Here is a 22,112-nt window from a genome sequence, read left to right as displayed (position 1 = left end):
TCCTTCGGTCATAACGGCTTTGATATACTGCCCAGAGCATACCTCGATATGCTCGTCTCTGAAAGTCATTGGCAGGAACCCTCAGGCGCATTGACTGAAGGGGGTAGCGCTCGAACCCTTAGTGTGTATATATATATATATATATATATATATATATATATATATATATATATATATATATATATATATATCACATCTACATCCAGGTACCTAAATTTTCAACCCTGGCGGGAGGATGAACAGCTGGGTTGAGTGTGGACCGACTGCTACAACCAGGATTCGAACCCGTGCGCTGCTCGACCCTGTGTGTGTGTGTGTGTGTGTGTGTGTGTATACATTTCTTGACATGTGTACACTGCATTAAAGGAAATCTTTCCCAGTGTGCGAGTCAATGCATGTGTCCCCCCCACGTATCTAAAACGTGCAATGCACGTCATTTGCGCTGAGCTACGTTGTGCGTCATGTGGAAAAAGAAAACAACAGCAACTGAAGGAGGAAGACAAGACCATCCCGGCTCCCACTGACACCCTGAACGCGCGATAAGGTACAGTTTGCTAGGTAGGAGGGACTGGTCTGTGGCCCTTATGGCAGTGTGGCGGAGGTGACGCCCTCTACGGGGTGCGTGGTAGGAATATAATGACTGAATGGAAGAGTTGGTCGACACAGAAACGTGGGTCAATAAGGAGGGAAAATCCTCAGTTTTGTGATCCTTCATTTCACAAGGAAAACCAGAGTTCATCGAGAGGCATCTCCAAATAGAGGGATAAACACACACACACACACACACACACACACACCTCCCCTTACTAAACATATTGGTTTGCTTTCTGTCTCTATCATTATTATCATCTTTATCATAATCATCATTATCATAATTATCCCCAACTTATTATCATTATCATTATTTCTAACATTATCGCTCTATACTTCAAGGAGATGAAGGACAGATACAGATTATTGCCGAAAACCACCCGGAATATAATAAGCACATCCTCCCTTATTAACACCGATATGCTAACTGAATACAGAGATAAATGGCTGATAACTGATACATTATTACGTCGACCGGCCACCTAGCAGCAGCGATGCTTTTTATGTACGTCTTTTTTTTTTTGCGGACACATTTCTTGCGCCCACTGTCGACCAGTTCTCCTGGTCGACGGATACTGGCTGGGTGGGTGGAGGGCGGGGGACTGATTCATGATGGGTGTTGGTAGCACTGACTGGCTGGCTACCTTCCCACACTGTGGGGGACGACGGTACGACCCTTGCAAACGATGGTACGACGGCACGACCCTTCAGAGAAATGGTACGACCCTTGAGATCAATGGTACGACGGACGGCACGACCCTTGTGAGCGACGGGTCGTGCGATTGTTTGTCTATGACGGTAAGAGGTCTTAGGCACGACGGTACGATCCCCTGATGACAATGGTACGACCCTTGAACGCAAGGGTACGACCCTTGAGCGCGAGCCCACGAACCCTTGACCCAACCCTTAAGGACTGTCACATTTAGCCTCGCGGTTTATGACACAAGGCCACGAATATGACAACAATGCGAAGTAGTTACGTATCTTAATGTGGTGCTTTGTGGAGTTAAATGGAAGTGGCCACATTACAACCTTTGGCATGGCTATATCACATACTACAGTGTAGTGTGGCAGATATAGAAATAGTCTGTTAAGTGAACTGTCACTTACTTAAAGTTTAAAGTGAGACTTGGATGCTCTATTGATCATGATACTTTACACATTAAAGTGACAGTAGCGTGACTGGCTTATCTCTCTCCTCTATATGCCAGCTCTATCTATCTATCTTTCTAACTTTCTGCCTACTAATCTAATCATCAATCTATCTACACTAACAGCGAGCCATACTAACTGTACGGTGACCTGTATCTATTTGCTGATCTATTCATCTATACTATACGTTGAGCTGTATATCTATTTCCTTATCTATTCACCTGTCTATCTAGATATCTACATTCTACACAGCCAATATCTCAATAGATATACATCGACTAATTCCTGATTCCTGTATCCGTTTTAACACTTTTTTTTTTTTCAACATCTACGTCTTGCCAGCCAGCAATTCACCTTCTACCCATCACAGCTTCAGCCTACCACTTTGACCCTGTATAACGACCTTCTCCCCCCCCCCCCCACACACACACATGACCTTTAAACAACAACCCCCCCACCCCCCCTTTGCCTAACTGCTATATCCCCCCCAACCCCCACCACAACCCCCTTAATCAGGAATAAAGTCTCGGTTGTTTGTGCAAGAAACAAGGAAGTTGGAGCGAGCGTTGTCTGCTGTGAAAGCATTCCGTGGGGCTCAGGTCCGTGTGTATATATATATAACCTCCTTAATGGGTTCCAGTCCTCCTGTTATAGACAAGCGATAAAACCGTCTTGGAGAAGGCTATTGATAGCGCGCGCACGCACACACAGACACACACACACACACACACACACACTCGTACACACGCACGCACACACAAACACACACACACACACACTCGCACACACGCACACACTCAGACACGTAGGAGTAATGACATTGTACATATATACAAGAGTAAGAGACGGGACAGCACGAGCGTAAAAACTCTCTCAAACTCTCTCTCTAAGGCAAAAATAGCAATCACACACACACACACCCACACACACGATCCAAGACCTCGCCTTCTGCCTGGCACTGTGCTCTTCACTTGCCAATCAAAGTTGTCATCCTGGCTGAGATAATGAGTGTTATTCGCCCTCACACAAACACTGGTGGGATCCCAAAACAATGCGAGGCTTTAAGTGCGACTTTTCGACCTCTTGACGGGGGAGAAGATTACTGTTTTTGGACTGGCATATTGAGGGAGCTCTGGTCCCCGTGATCCATCTCTCTCTCTCTCTCTCTCCCTCTCTCTCTCTCTCTCTCTCTCTTCGTGTGTGTGTGTGTAAAATGATGATAGACCATCAATCATCTATTGAATAAACTGCAGCCAAAGGCTGAAAATGAATGGGGAGAGAGAGAGAGAGAGAGAGAGAGAGAGAGAGAGAGAGAGAGAGAGAGAGAGAGAGAGAGAGAGAGAGAGAGACGCTATCAATATAAACAGTGGGTCAAACAGTTCGTCTTTACATAAAGACTTGGTGGCAGTTTAATGACGGGATAGGGCTATTCTTGTAACGGTTTGCACGAACTCGGAGAGGCTCGACATTGTTGTGGCGCAGAACTGCAACTTGGGGACAAGGGATCTCAGGTGGCGGTGGCGAGATGGTTCAGTATTCTTTTCTCCCCCGGTCTGTCTAGAGGAAGAGGCATAGGCGAATCTTAGAATAATGAGAGTCGTCAAATGTTTTTTTTTTTTTGAGTTGTAGTGCACGGAGGGCAAGTGTCTCGAGTCTACGGCGAATGCGGAGACGCATAGCTGGAACATATGATGATAACGCGTTCGTTCCAGTTTAGTTTTATCGCTCCAGGCGACGCCGCCGAGAACCGCAGTGGACGGAGGAACCTGGAGGTAGCTAAGGGGCTCTAGCGGGGCTCCAGGAGGCGGCCTGGATGCTCAGTGTTGATGGTGATCTGGTCGATGGTGGGTCCAGTTCTGGCTCTCTTCGAGCCGTTGCGCCAGGCGCGGGCGACCCGGAAGGTAGCGGTGTAGTCGGGCGAGCTGTTGACAACGCTGACGCAACTGGTAGAGACGCCGGCGTCAGATTTTACGCTCCGTGCTTTCTGCTTCCCATTCTCTCTACCTCCTTCCTTCTCTTATCTACCTGTATAAGACGGTTCTACGATGCCTCGGGACACCCCTACGAATCCCTCTACAGCACTCTGTAAACTTTGATCAACCTGCTTCTATTTGGAGACCCCGCGCGCCGCGGACACACTGCGCAAAGAACCAGTCACTGCAAAACGAAGCTGACATTTTGGAGATACGAGATAACACCTCTCTCTCTCTCTCTCTCTCTCTCTCTCTCTCTCTCTCTCTCTCTCTCTAAGGGGGAAGATAGGACATCTTCCCGGGGACGCATCTTTTGCATAATGACTTCATTACTTATGCTAATTACCCTTTGCGGTGATTAATGACACGCCCTTATCAAAATTCGCCATCGACAATTGCTCCCTTTTGCTCCGCGTCCGTAACCCTTGTCTTGTGAGTTACCAGGTATTAATATGTTGCACCCCCTTCGAAAAGTAAGAGTAATTCGCGCGCGATATAGATAATTAACCTCCGGTAATATGCCACATCCTGAGCGTAATACGGGGCTAATGTCTACCGTGTGGTTTTGTGAAGCCAAAGGAGGGGGTGTGGAGGTTGGGGGTTGTGGGGGGGGGGGGGCATTTGTATTATTATCGTACAACCAGGGGACTCTCTAGTGGCCAATGGCAATGATCTAATTCTTGCCGCTCATTGCAAACATTGATTTTGGTGTCTAATAATTCAGATATGAATTAAAAAAAAAAAATATTAAACAGAACTTCGAAATTAGGTATTTATCATTCTCTCTGCAGAGAGATACCAGAAAGGAATAATATGGAAGAAAGAGATACTGTATATATATATATATATATATATATATATATATATATATATATATATATATATATATATATATATATATATATATATATATTCTTTCTTTCTTTTAAACTATTCGCCATTTCCCGCGTTAGCGAGGTAGCGTTAAGAACAATATATATCTTCCTGAACCGAACTCAAGAAAATCGTTTTTATGGCATAACGAATTCATCGCTTACAGGCAACTAGCGTCAAGTATATCGCCAGAACGTATGGTTACTTCCCCTGGCCACTGTCTACTGCTGCCAATATATATATATATATATATATATATATATATATATATATATATATATATATATATATATATATATATATATGTGTGTGTGTGTGTGTCCTGGTTTTTGAGTTGTTTATACACATGTAATTCAATTTCTAGTCATGTCCGTAAGACACATTTAAGCACTCACCCCACCATATACCTGTGTGTGTAAACAAGTCTCTCTTTAGGCTTAGAAAAAAAAAAAAAAGAAGAAAACATCCCTGTACGGTGGCGTCTCCCTCTGGTCGACGGGGTTTCGAACCCTACCTGCTCCTTAACTACTTCCCTGCGTGTCCCGTGGCCTCCTGCCTGCTTGTCTATCAGGCTCGCTTGGCAGAAATTGAGTGTGTGTGTGTACGTTATCGCCCGGGACGCGCCGTAAAGAATGGCGATGGGAGGAGGTTGGTTGGGGCGTCCCCAGACGCCAACCGCACTTCCCAACACACGACAAAGGAACACCGTTCCCAGGGAGACAGTTATCGGCCATTCACGTATCCTTTATTAATGTATAAATTAACGATTCCGTTCCGTTAAGAACCGGAAGAATGAGACGGCTTCATAAGAGGAAAAATTGGAAATGTGGAATTGAGAGAAGAGGAGATTGGAATACGTCTCTGTATCGTGATATATTCAATCACATTATATATATATATATATATATATATATATATATATATATATATATATATATATATATATATATATATATATACTTCATTGTCTTTCAATTACTCAAGAGGGATTTAGTGACTTCATATCCCTTTACCTCACCTCCAACATCTCCGACAGTGAACGCAACAACGCCTACAGCACAACCCACCACCATCACCAACACTGTCAAGTCTCCCACAACCACATTCATGAGAACCACCAAGACCACCGCAACCGACTCCACCTAAAAGCGGGACCATCACAACACGGCCACGTCCACCAAATCCACCACCACATCTAACCCCGGCTATCAAAACAGACACAACCACATCCACCACAAACCCAAGTCGACCAAGAGCCACAACCACGTCTACCACCACCACCGTCGTCATCCCACCCTCCTACCACCACCTGGAAATACCCCGATGGTGTGAGAGATAAGGCCGCCCTCACCGGTGACAACAATAATGAAGGACCTCATTACCATAAAGCGGAAATGATAAACCCGTGGTGGTCCACAAGCTGTGTGACGGAGCGCCTGAACTGGGTGCTGACAATGTCAGTCTGTCATTATCAGCACTATCAGCTGAAAAGATAAGGTCAGTTGTAATTACCTCTCTGTCTCTCTCGGGTGGTGTCCTAAGCGCTTATATTGTGCTACATGATGGTTGGGCTACGCTCGAAGTCACTCCAGGGCGTGAGAAGGGTTCTACTTCTAAAACACACTCATAAATGATTCACTGTAACATATTTGTGGATGGGAATGGTGAGCAAACACAGAGGAAAGACTCCGAGTTGAATTCTTCTAACGTTTCGGCTTTGTGTGCCGAGGCTTCCATCAGAGAGAGCCACAACGATAACAAAACACCTAGACTTATTATAGCTCCCCACAGGCTATTCCTTCACCTTGCTGGACACCGCACCGCCTCGCGTTCCCTCTCTCTGCCGGTCGTCTGCACCTGGTCCCGGCTCCATCCCTCAAACATCCTTGTTGATGGTCTTACCAAGCGTACGCGACCGCCACGGATTTTGGTCACTTCCCTGTATATGTGGTCCGATTCGAATGCTTTTCTCTCTCTCTCACTTGTTGGCTCAATCCTTGATGCCAATTTCAGCCACTTGCCACCTTCGTATATGGCCATACTCGTCTGTATGGACAACAAGCACATGATATCATGAGGCAATGGACATTAGCATAAATGTTTGCTTGATCTTTTTTTTGGCCTTATATCTCACCCCGTATCAAATGGACGGGCATCCAGTACAAGGTATACGGTATACTATACTATCCTCGTTGATACTTCCATGCATCATGTAATAACTTTGGGATCTTCCTCTTGGGTCCTCCTTCGAGTTCCTCCTTTCAGGATCTTTCATCGGGGTCCCTTGTTTGAGCTCTTCCCTTAATGGTTCTCCTTAAGAGTCCTTCTTTAGGACAGTCCACTCGCAATTCCCAGTTTCAATTCCCTGATATCTTTTTTTTCTTTTCGCCCCATTAAAATACAAGACAAAGAGGTATTATTCTGTCTCCATGACTTGTATCCTCATTACAGCAGAAATAAGGAGTTCAATCACCAATTTCAAGTTTAACGATCGGAACAGGTTTAAAGTGACGCTACATTCCCAATATACGTGGAAAATAAAATATAGTCTACCTTACCTAATTTTGGAAGGATATACACTTACATGACGAACGCGTCGGTGTATAACATGTTAATGGACTAACGAGCATAAGAATTATTTTTATGTCAAGTTTTCATCTCATATTTCGCTACTGCAGAAATGAACCAGTTGAATTTGAAAAGAAAAGAAAAAAATATTGTCTTAACACTCGTGCATTTCTGATGTTCTCTACACCTTGGCTTACGAGAGAAACCATCAGTCACCCAAAAGACACATCTCTGTATTGCAGCTTTGCTAGAAACCACTGTCTCATGACTGAGACAATGTGAAACCCATGACTTCCAAAAGTGCATATTAACGTGTGTGTGTGTATATATATATATATATATATATATATATATATATATATATATATATATATATATATATTAAAGGACTCTACATGAGACGACTACATGAGACAGTAGAATTAGATGTCAACAATTTCAGATATCTAAGCCACATAACCACCATGATAACTGTATCTTCTTATCTCAGATACTTATCGTGGTAATGACCGCTATTACTGCCAGTTAATTCTGCAGGACGTTATCACTCGTGTTTGCTTACGAGTTTAAAGAGTACGTCTCAAAAACAAGACTCACAAAGACAAACACACACACGCACACACACACACACACATACTCACGTGCGTAGACACATTTGAAAAACGAATCACACACACACACACACACACACACACACACAGACTAGTCGCGCATGTTCATGTGACAGCAAAAAAACAGGACCAGATGACACAGATATGATGCCACACCGTAATGTGGATGGGGTACTTTTCCTCGGGAACTTAAAGACTGGGAGTATATCTATTCTGAATCATTATCATTACTGTTGTCATCATTATTACCATCACTTATTATTGCTATTACTATTACCATTATCATTATTGTTATTACCATAATTATTACCATTATTATACTATCATTACTATCATTATAACCATCAATATTGTTATCATTGCTATTATTATTATCATTACTACTGTCGAAACTTACCTGTCACTTAGTGGACCTATGCCATACAGTATTTAGAAATAGAGACAGCGATGTATAAAAAATTCCTGCAGTAACACTGCAATGGCAATATTGATGTAGTAACACTGACGCAGCAACACTGATATAGCAATACTGATAGCATAACGTTGATATAGTAAGTGCTAAAGTAACACTAATATAGCAACAGTGATATTGTAATACTGATATAGCAATCCTGATTTAGTAACAGAGACACAGCAACCTTGATATAGCAGCAATGATATAGTAACACGGATACAGTAACACACATAACACTTACATAACCACATATATAACAACACTTATATAACACTTATAAAACAACATTTATATAACATATAACAACACATAACACTTATATAACAACAGAAAGATGACATTTGTCAACAGGTTTGGATATTTTCCACTATTTCTCGTTGATAACATATCTTCCTATTTCTGCCTCGGTGGCGTCCGTTCAGCTGGTGTTAGCGAGACATTATTTCCCAAATAACGCTCGTTATAAATGACCAAGCGACACACACACACACACACACACATATACTCATTAGGGCTCTAAGTCACACATGTGTATAATGTTACCTCAGAACACCTGTGTGTGTGTTATTACAGTTAGCGTTAAACATCTGTACTGTAATCCCAATTGTGTGTGTGTATATATATATATATATATATATATATATATATATATATATATATATATATATATATATATATATATATTATCCCTGGGGATAGGGGAGAAAGAATACTTCCCTCGTATTCCCTGCGTGTCGTAGGCGACTAAAAGGGGAGGGAGCGGGGGGCTGGAAATCCTCCCCTCTATTTTTTTTTTTTTTTAATTTTCCAAAAGAAGGAACAGAGAAGGGGGCCAGGTGAGGATATTCCCTCAAAGGCCCAGTTCTCTGTTCTTAACGCTACCTCGTTAACGTGGGAAATGGCGAATAGTTTGAAAGAAAGAAAAGAATATATATATATATATATATATATATATATATATATATATATATATATACTACCCTTGAGAGACACAGCTCATACGTCTGACTCCCCCACAGGACCAAGGACGCGACGCATCAAGAAGCGAGACAAGAAGGACGAGAAGCGACCTCGAACAGCCTTCACCTCAGACCAGTTGGCTAGACTCAAGAAGGAGTTCCAGGAGAACAGGTCAGTGAAGTCAGTCAACTCATTCAGTCAACTCAGAATGATTTAAAAGGTTAGGGGGTGGTGAGTGGGTGGGTGGTCAGGTCCTCGCAGCTAGGCCAAAGGTAATGGGGGAGAGAGAGAGAGAGAGAGAGAGAGAGAGAGAGAGAGAGAGAGAGAGAGAGAGAGAGAGAGAGAGAGGTGTCATGTCTCACCTCCAGAGGTCACGTCGTCGCGCCAGGCAGCCAGCACGCGTCTTACGTTCACTTCTCGTCACACTCGTCCATTACAACGAGTTGGTCCAACCTCTCGAGAATTCAACCAGAATTTAATTACTCACTTCGATCCAGAACCCATCTGATGATGCTGAAGGTTTCTACATTTAAGGCTTTAATTCCTCAGGCTTGTTACATGCTAACAGCTCGTTAACGATACTAGCCAATCAGTATTTATCATAGTTCTTAATTTCAACTTATTCACTTTCTTCAGAAACAACACCTAATGTTTTTAATGAATATTCATGTTTTGATTAACTATCACAAATTCTTAGTCAATACACAATTCTTCCTTCCTGATATAGGAATATATATATATATATATATATATATATATATATATATATATATATATATATATATATATATATATATTCTGACGAACAAATTAAATGTAAAAACTTAAATTCTCGAAAGGGATACAGTAATTTATATCCGACTCCTCGTTGTAGATTCCTAGAACTGTCTACAAGGGTGTGAATTAATATCAAAGGTGTGGCTTTTTTTTTTTTTGGGTGGGACTGACTTCACTAGTTCGGCAACTGGTACCCATTATTCAGCCGGCGACGGCAAAACATTCTGTGACGGCTTGTTCTGCCGTCGGCAATATGACTGGCTCACCCGAACATGACGTCACTTGAGAAAAGAGCCTCTGATTGGTTAATCATATCACGTCATTAGTACGTGTTTATTCCCCTTCCTACAGGACGTAGTGATTGCCTGATTAACAATGACGTATCGTATGCTAAATCAAACATATGATATTATGCCATATTTCTTAGCGAGAGAAGAGGCAATCTTAAAGAAATATGCAAATTATATACTTCTTTATTACTATTGCAAATACTGTTACTACTACTGCTTCTATTGCTACTGATACTACTACAACTATTACTTCTACTACTACAACCACTTCTGTAAGTGCTAATGATAAAAAGATTGTCATTTAGGCTTGACCAAATCAGTACTCCTTTCCTTGCGACAAGTTGTTAAATAAATTCTCTTTTTCTTTCATAAATATCTTCACAGATGATTTGATCATAGAATTCGGAAATGAATGACATTTATATTTAACAAGTGAAGTACTACCCTTTTCCTGCAGCAGTCTGCTATTATAAGTGAACCCCAGAGAATTGTAAGTGAACCTCCCAAGAGAGTGTGGGTAACCATTCTGCTGTTGCTTTGGTTGAAAATCAAGGAAAACGTGGTTTGCGAAACCTGCTTCGTGCAAATGGCAGTCAAACCGACCCTAACGTGAACTAGCTTAACCAGGTTGAGTCCGGGTCACAATGAACGAACGGTTCGAATCTTATTTAGGGAGACAGAAGGTTGAGACAGAAGGCAAAAAGACTTCATGCAATCGTTCCTTTAAGGGGCGACGCTCGCAAGACTCCGTTTGAAGCATCTGAACCGAACCGGCTTCGAGTATGTATGACACTGTGAACCCCAATGTCTGCCTTTTATCAGATCGAATTCGATTCGATTTTGTCGCTCACAGATTTCTGCTGGATGCAGGGGCACTTGATGGCGAAAGACATCAAGTTGTTGTTTAGCTGTTAATTGCGGAACAAAACAAAAGAAGCGAGAAAGAAGCGTCGTCACCGAATTCGCCAAACTCACTCTTATTCTCTGATGAAAAACCCCCTCATGTTATTTCTTTCCTCCCGTCACGAATTTGTGTGTTTCTCGATACCTGAAACATCAGCTCTTTAGAATCCCCTCATGTTATTTCCTTCCTTCCGTCACGAGTTTGTCCATTTCTCGATGCCTGAAACATCAGCTCTTTAGAATCCCCTTATGTTATCTCCTTCCTTCCGTCACGAGTTTGTCCATTTCTCGATGCCTGAAACATCAGCTCTTTAGAATCCCCTTATGTTATTTCCTTCCTTCCGTCACGAGTTTGTCCATTTCTCGATGCCTGAAACATCAGCTCTTTAAGGAAGGTTCGATAATCCAGTATGAAGGTTGCGCAAGTGAAGTAAACATTTACCCAATTAAGCTCTGCGCTGCCGACCGCAGATGACCACTAAAGATCATTTTACCGGCTGTTTGCCAAGTATCAATTAAGTCTATAATTGGCATGCCACCAGCCTCGCTAGGCTCCCGCCTAATTACCCAATTTCCAAATTTCAATATGATTAATCATATGTTTATTTCTTTTTATGTTAGGCGAGTCGGCATGGACAACTGAAGCCCTAATATATACCCAAGCCTAAGCCAGGTACCCAATTCATCGACCAACCTCTAAAGGTGGATGAACAGCTGGGTTGACTGTGGACCGACTGCCACAACCAGAATTCGAGCCTATATGCTCAACCCTGAACGGCCCGTGAATGCGTCACGGTCAGGAACGCTACCCTCTACACCACAAAGGCCCATAAAACTCGACTTCGAGTCCCGTTTGTTGGCACTTATGCGCCCTTCTCAAAGAGCTCATTTCATTGTATTTCCCATCTATAATAGCTTTATTGTGTTGCTCGAGTCTCCACCTCCAATATGAACCGTCTGCTTAGTTATACAGGTCACCAATGAACATTTCCGATGCGGTGGCGTTTACAAGCGAGTGAAAATGTGAGCCACTGTTGCAAAAAAAAATACTCCTCTGAAGTTCTTGTGCCTGCTTGCTTGCTTGTTTGCTTGTAGAGCATGTCCACCCTCGAGGAAAAGCAATACGAGAGACGCATTTGATGATGCACACTGATATCCAGGATGTTTGAGACACCGTCGTTGCGTTTTATGTCTTCCACCGAATTTCCAACTTCTGAAGTAGAATCGACTGATCACTCCCAATCAGAAGACAGTAAGACAAGATGTATTATTGCTAACCCTGGTCCCTGGTGATTAAGATGGGCGTCTCATATCTTGAAGCAGTGGTAGTAGTACTAACCTCTTTTTTTTTCTCTCTCTCTCTCTGTGAGGTGGAGGGAAATTCTTCTTTTTTTTTTGTGCAGTCGTTTTACAAGACAAGATATACTAGATCCGTCAGTTCTTAAAAAAAAAAAAAAGGAGAAAGAATTTATTTGCTTCTCTGGTATAATCATAAACCCTTCAAATGAGGCGTGCAACAGACCACCTTCTGCAAAGTGAGACAATGAGACCTTTTGGTTAATCAGAGGCCCTCAGGGCGCAGAACCAGGTGCGCAAATTGTTTTAGCTTCCGCGGCGGAGGAGGGGGGAAAAAAGAAGACAATTTAATGGCGTGGAGATAGCGAGACTGGCGAGAACTCCATTAAGTTCTCATAATCTAGCGCCCTGGGTCTTCACATAGTCCCTCCCTTCATTATTTTATATAGGAAGCAACTGTACCATTAGCGAGGCTTGGGCAGCATATGTATATATGTAATGTGCTTATTCTGAAGTTGCTGGCACTCGACGCAAATGTCGATGGTGTTCAACCAAGTTTATGAACTGTCTCTATTTGTCTCTCCCCTACTACAGGTACCTGACGGAGAAGCGGCGACAGGACCTGGCTCGGGACCTGGGCTTGAACGAGAGCCAGATCAAGATCTGGTTCCAGAACAAGAGGGCCAAGATAAAAAAGGTGAAATCTCGTCTGTGATTTTTTCCCGTCTGTCATACTGGCTCATCATGTTTAAATGTAGAGGCATTTTTGAAAACCCTTAATTACCAGAGACTTATATGGAGTTGACAGCCTTTCTTACCTTCGGTGGTGGGTAGAGGGATTAACTTCTCTTCTTTAAGATCAGAATCCCTATAAGTGTTTGCACATTCAACTTGCCTCTCGTATAAACATTTTGCCGTGCTTCAGCACAAGTAGTCCAATTACACTTTAGCTGGTCTGTACTTGATTGTGCTTTGGTAAACATTCACCCATTACCGTTGTCCATTTCGAGTAGGCTCAGTGCCTACCTCTGATCAAGTTTTTGGCCCTCTCCCAGCAGGCCAAAGGTCAGGCCAATCCGCTGGCACTGCAGCTGATGGCACAGGGGCTCTACAACCACTCCACCATACCCATCCGGGAGGAGGACGAGGAGAAGCTCTTGCCTCCAGTATGATCAGCGCTCGGCGGCGGCGGCGGCGACGTAGACGCAGACGACGTCGACCCTCTCAGCCACCTTCACCGACAGCAGATCCACTGATGCAGCCGCCCGCCTCCTCCTCTTCTTCTTCTTCCAACACCACCATCACCACCTCCTCTCCTCGCCCCACTCATCCGCGCTCATCTCCATCCCTCTCTCAGGCAGACGTTCGCAGGATTGAGACGGAGTCATTCTACTCCTGAAGGAACGGCGAATCTTCCCGTTTGATCGAGAACAGGAGAACGAATCGCATTCGAGGCTGCGGACGAAAAGGATCCTTCTGGGAAAAGAGAATGATTCCAATCCTGTCACACTCCTACGCGGGATCATCCGACTTATCATCCTACACAGATGACGCGGCAAGAACTCCTGGAGCGATGGTGCGCTGAAGGCTCCCGCTCTATCATTCGCGGCGGCCGTGGATGATCGGATGATCTGGGTACACGGTTGCGCGGCGCCAAAGGAACGTCTTTTAAAACCTCCGAATGCGCGCGCCTCCCTTCCTCTGCTCCGTCATGCCCGCGTCTTCCGGATGTCATTCTGCTCTGAGGGACATCCGAGCGAATACGCAGAAGGAAAAGGGGAGGAAGAGAACATTAACGGTGGGTTAACTTGTCTCAAATGCTTTTCCGATCGTAAAGTGAATGAGAAGCTTTGGTTACCTCTGAACTTCGTGATACTTAGAAAGGAAAAGAAAAAAAAAAATATGGAAAATAAACTTTATGCCACCGAGTGGCCGTGAGACTATGGTGTAACGGTGTGTAGTAAACTGAGGTTAGAGTGCAGGTAAACTGTGACCGAGTCTCTATCTCTGAGGTAAACTACTGTGCTGACGCCGAGAGAGAGAGAGAGATAGATAAACAGACAGACATTCGAGAGTCAAGTTATCTCTTAAGACAACGTCAGCTAACAGACACCACACATGTTCCAGGTTCATCAATGACCTTTTTTGACCTCTTCTCTGGGGACCTTAATGCCCTAGCGGCGCGAGCAGTGGTGGACGTCTCGAGAGCAGTACCACGTCCTCGGGTATTGTGGTACGTCCCCAGGTACTGTGGTGCAAACGTTGCTGCCACACTTCCCGGACCCTGTGGTGCAAACGTTGCTGCTACGTCCCCGGACACTGGTACAAAACGTTTCAGCCACGCTTCCCAACGCTCTGAAACGTGACTTTCGTGTGGCAAAAAAGAAAACATTGAAATCACCAACACGATGTTCTTGAAGTCACTTCGAACGGAACACTTGAACGTAAGGGATTCGCAAGTGTCAAAGTCTCTTACAAACGTTTGGAAACCCTCAAAAGGAAAAGGAAATTGAGGAAAAAAAAAAAGATAGTTTCCGAACATTTCTAATCTGGACTGTAGTGACTCTCCGTTCTCAAATACTTAGGGAACGAGGTCCTCTGTTCTGTACATTGCCAAGCTATTTTAGATTAATTTATGATGTATTTATGTACGCGGGGTCGCTCCTCCTCCTCCCTCCACCTCCACCACCACCACCCTCCACTCTCTTTCTCCTCTCCTCCCCACCCTCCCTACCCCACTGCGTGGCGACCCCACTACCCTCTCATAAGTCTCAGGTGCTTCTCCATTATGCCAGTTCCCCCCTTTATCCAGAGTCATCCTGCCTACACCTCGTATTATCCAGAGTGCGTCAATATGCTGTGGCTATCCAGGGTTCAGTGTGTCAGGATTCTGATGGTCCAGGGTTCGATTTGAGAGGTCTCTGGTTATCCAGAGGGTCAGTATGAGAGGTCTTTGGTTATCCAGGGTTCGATTTGTCAGGTCTTTGGTTATCCGGGGTTCGCACTTCGAGGTCTCTGATTATCCAGGGGTCAGTTTGTGAGGTCTTTTGTTATCCAGGGGCTCAATTTGTCTTTTTTTTTTTTTTAAATCTAGAATCCACTTTGTCAGGTCTTATGTTATCCAGGCTTGAATGTGCCAGATCTTGTATTATCCAGGTTTCAATTAGCCATGAGTTTGACTATCCAAGGCCGAGTAAGCCATGTGTGTCAAGACCAGAGAACTAAGATTATCCAGCATTAAGAGGACACTCACACGCCAAGAACCACTGCAGATAACTGTTTGGGATCTGGTTAATCATCTGCCTGATTAACCAAGACGGGGGGGGGGAATGAAGAGGTCCCCTGCAGAGAGCTGTGGAACCCCTTGAAATCCACCTCATTACCTGCGTTCGGCTATCTAGAGTTGATCGAGTTGAATGAGCCTTTCAATTACCCGCATCCTCTCCATGATGGAACCCCGAGTGCATCCACCGCCCGGGTAGAAGGAGGCGAATAGTGCGATCCCCTGATCGGAATACGAATCGTATTTACGTAAAATATGATTACCTTTATCAGATCAACCATGCTTATCGCGCTGCCTTCACTAAGGCTTAGATCTACTTCTCAAAATCGTAAATTAAGGTCATGCGATTGTAATCATGTCGAGCTTCCTGTTCATGAACACCATAATCAATTTTCTTTTTAGCAATTTGTTCAACGGTCTGTGAGATTTCTCTTCGTGAGGTTTCGAAGTGAAGCTAATTCTGTTCGTTCAGCGATTAAAAAGGAATTCATGTGACATCAGCGAGTGAGTTAACGCTCGTTTTAAAATGAGACCTGAAACAACTCGTTGTGACACGAAGCTTCAAACGACTCGTTTCATGACGAAGCCTCAAACGGCTAGTTTTAAAACGAAACCTCAAACAACTCAGTATGAACCGAAATCTGAAACAACTCGTTTCAAAAGGAAGCACTAAACAACAACTTTTCAAACGAAGCCTCAAACAACTCCTTCTCACAAAGAAATGTCAAACAACTCGTTTTGAAGCGCAACACGATCATTTAGTTTGGGGGCCTCACACAACCCGTTTTGAAGTCAGTCGAACCGTTTCATACAGCCTCCAACGAACCGTTCTGAAGCCTGTAAGAACCCGATGCAAACCGTCAAAAAAACTAATTTTGAAACCTCAAACTATTTTGCTTTCTTTTTTCAGTCACTGTGTAATCACGGTCGTCCAAAGACAAGATAAAGTAATTATACTGTAAAGATACATCTAGAACATCATCACTATTCAACATTCCTTAGCGTCTTGTTAAGTTGGAAATTATGTTGATCAAAGATAGTTCTAAAAAAAGGTACAGTATATATATATATATATATATATATATATATATATATATATATATATATATATATATATATATATGGATCAAATATCTTTGTACGGTTTTTATACTTTCTAATACAGTCTGAATCCATTATTCCACGAATGATTAAGCCAGATCAAATACATAGGCCTAAAGTTAAGCGACTAAATTGATCATTAATCACTCAACAGTATTTTTTTTGGGGGGGTCCGTAAGGGGGAATGGAAATCTCCCTCGTATTAATAAATTCTTCAGTGGCTTCCATGTAACATCTTGACATACGTAATCCTCTATGCAGCATTTTCCCACTGTATCTTCTAATTCAATATTCCTTTTTTACTCAATAATAGACAATGGACTCGATCAACACCAGATGCGGACTTGCGCAGTGAATAACAATCTTCCTAAAAATTTTTTTCACAGTGGGGGAAAAAAAAAAAGAATGTTTCGTGATTATTTTTCCCACACAAGTGCTTCACCTCCGACATCAACTGACCAATGTGAGTGTACGCAACCATGGCCGCCTGGTGACGCCTGGAGACATTATGATACTATGTAGGCAGGTAGATAAGGATGATAAAGGCAGGAAGTCTTACTTCTTGTAATTATATATAAATATAAATATAAATATATATATATAGAGGGCGAATGCATGACGAGTGTTATCATTATTTTTTTTTTTTTCCTTGGTGTATCATTTTGTAAACTATTAATGAAGTTGAAATCCTGTGATACGAGTGTTTGGACTATGTAATTAACTCCAATAAAATGACTAATTGATAAGTTACAAACTTTCTATCATTTTTTTTTTTCTAGTTGTGTGTGTGGGTGTGTGTGTGTCGTAAGAGGATTCGAATCTTACGATGTTCTGCGAGAGTCTCTTACGAGTCTCCGTGAATGGTGTGCCTGGCAGCGATGTACGATAGCATTTACGCACGCGCGAGTTAGGTTATCGTACATTGCTGACAATCAGAGGGCGGTACAATGATAGATCAAGATAGCTATTGATGACGGTATGATTATCCTTCGATGACCCTTTACGGGTTCGACTTTCATAATGCCAAGAGAGAGAGAGAAAGAGAGAGAGAGAGAGAGAGAGAGAGAGGGAGAGGGAGAGAGAGCTGGCCATGGAGGACCACACAAACGCCTCTCGACGTTTCGAAGCTCGACCGTCACATTAACCTTGCCACCAATTCCATGTTCTTCGTAGACGAATGGAGAACAATCGAAGAAGAACAGTCCTCTCTCTCTCTCTCTCTCTCTCTCTCTCTCTCTCTCTCTCTCTCTCTCTCTCTCTCTCATCTTCAGTATCTCCCAGACACACTAGACTTTATATCCTCATAACGACAGACAACGCAGGACTGTAAGAGTCACAAGACCAAACGAGAGACTAACGATTTTGACACTTGGCCTAACATGTCGCTCTTCTTCTTCTCCTCACCCTGTATTGGGGGAAGCAACTTGTTCTGACCCACCCTGTAGTCGGGGGGGAAGGAAGAAGAAGAAAAAATATAATACGCCGATTTGGACTGAAGGTAAGACCTGTTTAAGGGTGACTTTTCTTAGGAATTTCGACTATGGCCGTAAGATACCGTGGCTACCTCCATGTCAAGTGTTGTATGTTACTTTCTACCCCCCCTCAACCCCCTCTTTAAAGTATGACCTGAAGCTACTTACACCTATACTTAATGACACTTATTTGCCCAGAAAAAAAGAAATACTTTTTCGACTGTTTTCTGTACATATTCTTATGTATAAAAATATGCAAAGTTTAACAAGTAAAGAAAAAAAATATGCAAATTGTAGACTGAAAACGATTGTAATTTTTCCCTCCATTCACCATACCTGCATAAATCAAGCCACGATTCTAGATATTCATTCTTACATAGTCATTTTACGAGGGTTCGAACCCCAACGGTCACACACATACTGACAAATAGGCGCTCCACCCCAACTCCTCTTACCCGTACAAAGGCTCACCAATTCCTATTTTCACGACCCCCATATAACTCCTCTTTCCTCCCCTTCACACACACACACACACACACTTTGGAACCCCAGCTGACAAGAGCCTTAAGAATAAACTGTACATACTGGAAGTGTGAGGTGTGTCTCTTTATCCTATACGACCCCAGGGTGAGTGGCGAGGGGGCCAGTGTGTCGGAAGTACGACTTACCGACCGATGCTCGTAAGTATGCGTGGGGTAAGTACTGAGATTTTGAAGGTGAGTGAGACATGCTAAATTTTACTGACGGGTTTGCCAAAGTACCTAAAGGATACGTGGGGGGAATTAATCTATTGAATGGTTGTAAGGTATTTGAAATGAATACTGAATACTATGATGGATACTGCATATTACTTTCACGAATATTGGTAAGCAGTGAAAGACGCTGACACCTGTGGATGAATATGGCTTTGATGAATATTAGTTACTGAGAAATGCTGAAGTTTATGATGAATATCGCTATGATGACTATGGCTGAATACTGAAAAATGATGAATCCTATAAGCAATATTGCTATGATGAATACTCGTACGGACTGAACGAAAGGTTTGAGAACTCTGACGAAGGTTAAGACGAAGAATATTGGTAAATACTGATATAATGTAAACATTTCATTCATCTACACACAAACACACACACACACACACACACACACACACACACACACGGGCCTCCGTGGTGTAGTTGTCAGCGTTACTGACCATGAGTCACTACAGGCCAGTGGCCCGGGATCTGATCCACACAGGGGTCGAATCCTGGGCGTGGCATTCGGCCTACACCCAACCCAGGTGTTCCTCCTCCCCTCGGGTCGGGTCGATAGAATGGGTACCTGGCTTAGGCTGGTGTGTGTGTGTTTGTGTGTGTTACTGCGTGATAAACGATACTCATGGAGAGCCACTGATTAAAATTCCAACGACACTTCTGATACAATCATCATCGGAGACTAATTTGAAAGTTAGATGAACAGTCGATATGGAAAAGACATATAAAACGCCACAAGGAAATCTTACATTAATGTTTGCGGTGAATACTGATGACTCTGTCATGCACAGAGACACGCCACTTCATACTGCGGGAGGATATTCCCTCAAAGGCCCAGTCCTCTGTTCTTAACGCTACCTCGCTAATGCGGGAAATGGCGAATAGTATGAAAGAAAAAGAAATATATATATATATATATATATATATATATATATATATATATATTTTTTATATATATATATATATATATATATATACACAAACAAATCTTGGCTGACACCTGACACGAAAAGTGTGTGTGTGTGTGTGTGTGTGTGTGTGTGTGTGTGTGTGTGTGTGTGTGTGTGTTTCGGGACAACACAAGTCGACACAACAATAGAACTACAGAATCAGGAAGGGCGTTGGAGACCTTACCTCGTCGTGTGGTGGTAAACTCCATTAGCCTGGCCAGTGGGGTAGCTTGGAGGTTCCCAATGAGTACACTGGAAAAAAGAAAATATATCGATTTTAGTAATGTACACCTTAACCCCAGGTTTACTTTCTAACATATACAAGAACATTCTAGGTGAACGACCAAGGTGATATGTTAATTTCTTGTTCTTGAAGAACATATGTGTGGCGACGAGTCATAAGCTAAAGCAGGAACCTCGGATCGATTTCAAAATTGTAACTTGGTTCGAAATATGACAAAAAAACCTCTAATCTTCTTGGTCAAAATTAAAAAGAAATAAAACAAAAACAAAAATTTATCTTATCAAACATTATAAACATTCAAACATGACAATGTATATGAATAAACAGAGGTAACCTAACCTAATCATGATTAGAATCGTCAAATTGCCATCACAATAAGGTAATTATCCTAACACTAAAACACACAAACACACATCAAAGAACTGGATAATCCCTCACATCTCTCAATACTTACCTAAAGTCTTAATAACACAGTAGATACTTCACTGTTCACTGCAGAGCAGGAGGTGACTCCAGTGCTGACATTTCACTGTCCAGTGATCGACTGCCCTCCTCACAAGACGCGCTCTACCGTCATTGGCTGGTCAGCTTAACGACGTAACGACTGAGGAAGGTGGTGGTGGTGGTTTGGCGACGTGTGCTCCACTACTTCGTGGTGATCGCCCGAGTACTACTCGCTTCGGAGGCGTAGGTCCCATCTGAAGTGTCGCTTCGCCTTAATAATGGACGAACATAATCACTGGTTTTGCACATTCACAAGAAACACTACGGCTTTCCAAGAATAACGTCCTTAAACTTCACACACACACAAAAAAAAAAAATCCACTGGGAAGTTTTTTTTTTTCTTCTCGTCTTTGAAAAGTTATATCAACCTGAAAGGAAAAAAAAAATCACGGAATAAATTACTCATTGGCTGACGGAGCTGAACATTACGGAGTGACTATATGCATATCCTAGTCAATACAGATTACGATCATTGATCATATTGCAAGGCAGAGTTTGTGACTCTGCTTAATATCAATCCTTGCCAATATACACATTACTCAGAGTCAGAGGGAAATCATTCACGTGCAACACATCTTTTTCAGTGGTTCTAGTTCTGTGTGGAATTCAAAATAATCAGGCCATATGAGTAAGGATTATTTCGTTAATGTCACCAGCAAATTGCGCTTATATACTCCAGTGGAATGATGGAGGCAAACTTTACACAAAGACCAGTAAGTGTGGGTTTTCTGTATGCTGATGTAGAGATACAATTCCCACAGTAATTATTATCAGTATTAAGAAGGGAGAAGGTACTAATTTAACTCTGCTCCCAAAGTATACCCTGCAGTGTGTGTGTGTGTGTGTGTGTGTGTGTGTGTGTGTGTGTGTGTAGTTTAATCACACACAGTGTCGAGGATATGCGGTCACACTAATGACTTTGAACGTATACTGTAATGTCTTGGGTAGATTACGGTCATTCATAATTCGTTCATCCTTCTCCTTGCAATGACCTACTACATGTTTTAACTACACAACAACATATATGAGGACAACGCTAACAGGCCCCAAGCAACCACCATATCGACAACTAACTAGTTAGATCAGAACCAGCAAGGCGGTACGCCCGCTGTCTACACGTCTCTCTCAACACTTCTGTATTTTCTTACAATCTCCTATCCCAACTCTCATGTTCACCATCTTCTCTACCTAAGTCTTCCATGATATGAACCGAGATGTTTGATGTTAGACGAACCTTACACTACGTTGGACTGACTTCGCTACCTGATCCACTGAAGGCCATAATTAAGCAGATGTATTTTGCTGGTCCGGCCCAGAACCTCTGCCAATTCTTTACTCACATTATCAGGTGC

General features: G+C 42.7%; 1 protein-coding gene and 1 long non-coding RNA gene across 5 annotated transcripts in view; one reads left to right on the top strand and one right to left on the bottom strand.

Moving 5' to 3' along the window:
• Positions 1-17,586, top strand: part of LOC139753798 (homeobox protein engrailed-1a-like) — a 177,345-nt gene extending 159,759 nt beyond the window's left edge. Inside the window, exons 2-4 of one of the 3 annotated variants that reach the window (XM_071670673.1) lie at positions 9,242-9,353; positions 13,043-13,145; positions 13,507-17,586. In XM_071670673.1, coding sequence (XP_071526774.1) covers positions 9,242-9,353; positions 13,043-13,145; positions 13,507-13,620 — 329 coding nt within the window. In that variant the 3' untranslated portion in view covers positions 13,621-17,586. Of the gene's footprint in view, positions 1-9,241; positions 9,354-13,042; positions 13,146-13,485 lie in introns of all 3 variants that reach the window. The other 2 variants (XM_071670671.1, XM_071670672.1) reach the window with 2 other exon arrangements.
• LOC139753799 (uncharacterized) overlaps positions 1-21,122 on the bottom strand; it is a 193,698-nt gene extending 172,576 nt beyond the window's left edge. The window contains exons 1-2 of one of the 2 annotated variants that reach the window (XR_011713773.1): positions 20,711-21,122; positions 20,197-20,264 (exon numbers count right to left, since the gene is read on the bottom strand). This is a non-coding gene — a long non-coding RNA (uncharacterized lncRNA). The remainder of the gene's footprint in view (positions 1-20,196; positions 20,265-20,710) is intronic. The other variant, XR_011713774.1, reaches the window with a different exon arrangement.
• Between the last annotated feature and the right edge of the window lie 990 nt (positions 21,123-22,112).

This window comes from Panulirus ornatus, chromosome 15 (genome assembly GCF_036320965.1).
Source record: "Panulirus ornatus isolate Po-2019 chromosome 15, ASM3632096v1, whole genome shotgun sequence".
Classification (NCBI taxonomy): domain Eukaryota; kingdom Metazoa; phylum Arthropoda; class Malacostraca; order Decapoda; family Palinuridae; genus Panulirus; species Panulirus ornatus.
Note: the sequence above shows the minus strand (reverse complement) of the source record. Positions and strands in the feature narration are given on the sequence as shown.